Raw genomic sequence first — 5,000 nt, 5'->3', positions numbered from 1 at the left:
ACAGGAAAGAAGAAGAATGTGCACCCCCCCACACCCACGCCCCTTCCCCCGGGGTGCATGGCTGGATGTTCTGATGTGGTCGTTGGCCTGCTCTCTTGGTGGTTTGGGGGGCTGCTGTCTCTGTGCATCCTTTCATTCTACCCCTGCCTGCCCGTGCTATTGCACAGATAATAAGTCATAACTGAAATGAATAAATAAACATGAACTAGAGGAGCCTACATGTATCTGGTCTTGGAAAAGCAAAATGTGTTCGGCATCGCCGTGCATTCACATCACAGTTCAGAGTGCAGAAGCTGCCAGACGGGACAGGATATCAAAGAAGAAGAAATGTTGATGTAAGGAGGAGAGAAAAACAGTTCAGAGAGGAGGAGAGACGAGAGAAGACGAGGAAATGTTTGACACTCACCGGATCTCCTCTCAGTCCTTGCTGTCCTTTCACCCCCGTCTCCCCCGTAATTCCTGGGATACCCTAAGGACAACAGTTCAGCCCGTCAATATAAGCAAAGGTCAGAGGTCAGCAACCACCAGCATCATTCCTCTACTTTAAAAAAAAAATCCCACTGTTTCGGATCATTACAGCCTTAGGACCCTACACCACACAACATGTTCCATCTAAGCCTGAAGCCTGACTCTGTCATCCCCTATGTAGCCGGTGTATCAGAGAAACTCAGAGTTTTCTCCAAGCACGACATCCCAGTGCATTTCAGACCCAGCAACACGCTCAGACACAAACTGGTTCACCCGAAAGACAAAACTCCAAAACACAAACTTAACAATGTGGTGTATGCTGTACAGTGCAGCGAGGAATGCCCAGACCTCTACATCAGAGAGACCAAACAGCCACTTCACAAGCGCATGGCACAACACAGAAGAGCCACCTCCACAGGACAAGACTCAGCAGTTCATCTGCATCTAAAGGTCAAAGGTCACTCTTTCGAGGATGCCAATGTTCACATTTTGGACAGAGAGGACAGATGGTTTGAAAGAGGAGTGAAAGAAGCATCTATGTCCACTGTGAGCGACCATCTTTGAACAGAGGCGGGGTTTACGACACCAACTCTCTGCCATCTATAATCCAGTTTTGAGATCCTTCCCAGACGCCTTAACGCCCACTCACATCCTGGGCCATCTGACCTCAGGAATTCACATGATAAGGTGGGGCCAGGTTTCACAATGAACACACCCGAAACTCTGGCTGATTGGGGCCCACACCCAGTTTCACACCTTGGCTCAGGCGATTAGAGGATCATCAGGGGTCCTTTTGTCCCTCTGTGGGGGGAAACTCCCACTAGGTTTATATCTGGGACTCTCCACCATTTGACCTTAGAACTGAAGAAGCTTCTCGGATGAGAGGTGAAACGTCTTCAAGTAACTTAAAGAAGTCCAGACGCTTTTCTTTCCAAGCTCCTTTGACTACGATGACCGAGAACCTTCACAGACGGATCATTACAGCCTCATTTCTAAAGACACCGAGACGGCTTTACTGAAACTCACTAACGACATGATACAGGTGGTTGTAGCTCAGCAACCTTTGACCCCTTTGATTGTCACACTCTCACTAACTGATCTGGCTGCTCTCAGGAGCCTCTCATCTTAAACTGACAGATGTTTCAGAACTGATGCTAACATCTGTACGTCCTCGTGCTAAGGCATCCCTCAGGGCTCAGTCCGGGTCTGTTTGCATCACACGTGTTAGCCGTGGGCTAGCTGCTATCTGCTCTCTCCTTTCCTCCAGCTCAGTCCCGAGGTTCTCGTGTTCGGCTCTGACGGTTTCTTTAAGGAGGTCGGTCGTTACGTGAACAAACATTTGAAGTGTGCAGTATTTGAAATTTGCCATCCAATCATGTAAAATACCTTTTAGTTCACACTTTTTCTCCCACCTTTATCCCTGTGAGTCAATTTTAAATGTGCCTGTGTTTTTGTCCAAACAACCTCCAACGGTGCAAACCAAACCGCTGCCTCATTCTTGGTTCCCTTCTCTGACTCAGTGAAATTCAGAATTCATTTGAAAATTGCAGTATAAAGTATCGATGTTAAAATAACATTATATAGTTTTTGTTTTCTTTTACCGGGTTGCCGAGGTGTCCTCTCTCTCCTCGGGCTCCATCCCGTCCCGTCACTCCCTGCCGACACAGAAACACAGGAATTCCATTAAGCATGGAAACCCCCCCAATCAGCTCCCTTCCTGAGACGCCCGCTCGTTTCCTCCACGATGAGGACAGAAACTCATCGGTGTCTCTCCATCAGTGAGTCAAATCTGAACCTTTGGATCATTGTCACCAGTGTTGGTCAAGTTACTTGAAAAAAGTAATCAGTAACTAATTACTGATTACTTCCCCAAAAAAGTAATCCTGTTACTTTACTGGTTACTTAGTTACTTTTTAAAAACACGATGTACACCCTGAAGAGGTGATAAATAGATCTTTCAGCCCAATTCTACTTTTTCTGCATAATCCATCATACAAAATGTAATCAGATGGAAAAGTCTCTTTTTAAAACTTGTTTTATTAGTTTTAATCTTTTAATTTTATGCATCAAGCAAACATTTAATTATCTGCAACATTCTCTGACTGGAAGAAATTAGTTTAACATTTAAACCTATTTTCTGCACATTCCAGCACATAAAATAAAATATTTTGTGTGTTTACACTCAGTCTTTCAAATAGATGCAAGTAAAACACAGCAGAAAATAAATAAAGTCAAAGACTCAGCGGTCCTGTTGCTCTATTTTCACCTGTAAAGCAGGAGTGGGGTAGGCGGAGGTTTACCCTGGTGCAGGTGTGCCGCAGCGGTCACATTACGTCGTAGCTACTCGGTGCTTGCTTGGACGTTTAGGGGTTTTTTTCGCTGTAAAAAGAAGTTTTCTTCCCACGCACAGCGGACACTAATGTTTTTGTCACTTTTTATGGAATCAAACTCAAAGTAAGGTCAGTGCTTCCACGCTTTAAACGCTGCACGCTCATACTCTCTCTGCACTCGATATATGATCCACTGTTGATCTGCACACAGCTGTTGTCACGAACGTCACACTCGCTTACGTCCCTGTCGTGAGACATTCTCACAAAAAATCACGGTTTTAGTAACGCAGTAACGCAGCGTTCCTACGGGAAAGTAACGGTTATCTAATTGCCGTTTTTTGCAATAGTAATCCCTTACTTTACTCGTTACTTTAAAAAAGTAATCAGATTACAGTAACGCGTTACTGCCCATCTCTGATTGTCACTGACTCTTCGGGCTGTTTACTAATAATTTTTTATGGTGGCGGTAATATGATCAACATTTGATGCATGATGAAAATGAAAGTTGACCGTCGAGGCAGGAAAAGCAGCGCGGCGACATGCCGGGTGTTGTACTCTCCGTGTTCACTGCCTCTGAGCTTTGAATGGCCGAGGGCCGTTTCAGAGAGCTGTGACGTCTGTGTGAGAGCTCGCCGACTTCATCTGCGCTGCAGCGTTATCAGGATGTTTGCAGCTGCCGGGGAACAAAGGAAGACTTTGGAAAAAGAGGGATCTGCCTCAGATAAATGATGTTTGTGATGGCAGCCGAGCGGAGAGTGAAACTACCCTGACTCAGTGCTGACATATGAGAGCAGTCAGCAGCTGTCTCTGTGGATGGACTGCAGCTGGTAGTCCTGAGCTCAGGAACCAGCTCTCCCAGTGCTGCCGGACCTGGACCACCAACACCAGCTGCAGCCCAACAGTTCAGCATTTCACTGCATATCGGACTGTGTATGACTGTGCATGTGACAAATAACATTTGAATTTGAGCTGGACACCAGAGTCTCTGCAGAGGCAGCCGTTGGCATCGACGACCAGCGTGATGGTTAGCAGAAATGGAACTTTCAAATTAAAAGCCCGGGGTCTGGCGCTTATCTTGCTGAGTGGATGAAAGACTAAAGGAAACGTAGCGGTGTTGATAACACATAAACGATGGTGTGATTTTGCTCATATGAACCTTTTACTTTGGGTTAACAGAGGACGCTGAGCCACCAGCAGCTATGACACAACATAATAATTTATCAAAGGTTTATTAAATATTTCATTGATGTTAAAATAATTATTCAGTAATGTTTAGTTACCAGTTTATTGGGAAAATAAACAAAGGAAGCAGAAATGTGGTGATTCGGTCGTTGGTGTGACTCAGGTTTCCCGTTATCTGTCATCATCCTTCCTGTTTATGCATCGCGATATCTCACGCTACAGATCACAGAGATACCTGACGATGAAGGCGATCAGGATGAAGCTGTGCTATCTGTACGTCAGTACCTGTTCTCCGTCCACTCCGCTCAGCCCGTCCTCTCCGTCTTCGCCCTGCAGCGGTGGAAGAAAAGTCTTCTGTGAGACTTTATCAGGACGTGAGTGTTTGTGCTTCCTCCTACATTCCTGAGTAACTCACCCTTTCTCCTCGCAGCCCTCTGAAGCCCTGCAAACACACAAACGCACACACATCATCAACATCGGCTTCTGGCAGATCTGCTCCGGGACATTTCAGCGGCACTGCTCTACCTTCTGTCCTCTGATTCCCGAGCATCCCTGGACTCCCTGAGGTCCGCTCGGTCCAGGTAAACCTCTCCCGCCCTGCGACACACAGACAGAGTGAGCAGCGACGCAGCAAAAGACGCAGATGATGGTTTATGATTCATGTTTGAGCAGCTGGCAGACAGAGTGACGCTCTTGGTCCGTTTTGACTCACAGAGACGACTTTCACAGATGTTTATCTCTTTATTTAAACGTCTTTTTTGTCCTCAACAACAATTCAAAGTGACGTAGAACTGCAGAGAAAGACTCATAATGGAGACGCTGAAACAACAAATATATTTTCTGTGGCCTTAAGTCCAGCAGCATATCTTCTGAGAGTAACCAGAGACGCTGTTGGTTTGAAGATGATGAGGCATGTGTGCAGATGATGTGTATGAAGGAAATGAAGAAGCACTTACAGCGAGGCCCTCCTCTCCGGGGAAGCCGGGGTGACCCTTCTGCCCAACCGTGCCCTGTTTTTAA

General features: G+C 46.1%; 1 protein-coding gene across 1 annotated transcript in view; it reads right to left on the bottom strand.

Annotated features, from left to right (window-relative positions):
* col6a4a (collagen, type VI, alpha 4a) overlaps positions 1-5,000 on the bottom strand; it is a 61,553-nt gene that overhangs the window by 20,541 nt on the left and 36,012 nt on the right. Inside the window, 6 exon segments of the mRNA XM_086312632.1 lie at positions 407-469; positions 2,070-2,123; positions 4,266-4,310; positions 4,396-4,422; positions 4,506-4,577; positions 4,937-4,990. Coding sequence (XP_086168758.1) covers positions 407-469; positions 2,070-2,123; positions 4,266-4,310; positions 4,396-4,422; positions 4,506-4,577; positions 4,937-4,990 — 315 coding nt within the window.

This window comes from Aulonocara sp. 'chitande type north' Nkhata Bay, linkage group LG11 (genome assembly GCF_057382095.1).
Source record: "Aulonocara sp. 'chitande type north' Nkhata Bay isolate Kocher_YH1m ecotype deep benthic linkage group LG11, A_spYH_male_GT1.1, whole genome shotgun sequence".
Lineage (NCBI taxonomy): Eukaryota > Metazoa > Chordata > Actinopteri > Cichliformes > Cichlidae > Aulonocara > Aulonocara sp. 'chitande type north' Nkhata Bay.
The sequence above is the reverse complement of the archived record's forward strand: the minus strand, read 5'-3'. Positions and strand labels throughout refer to the sequence as shown.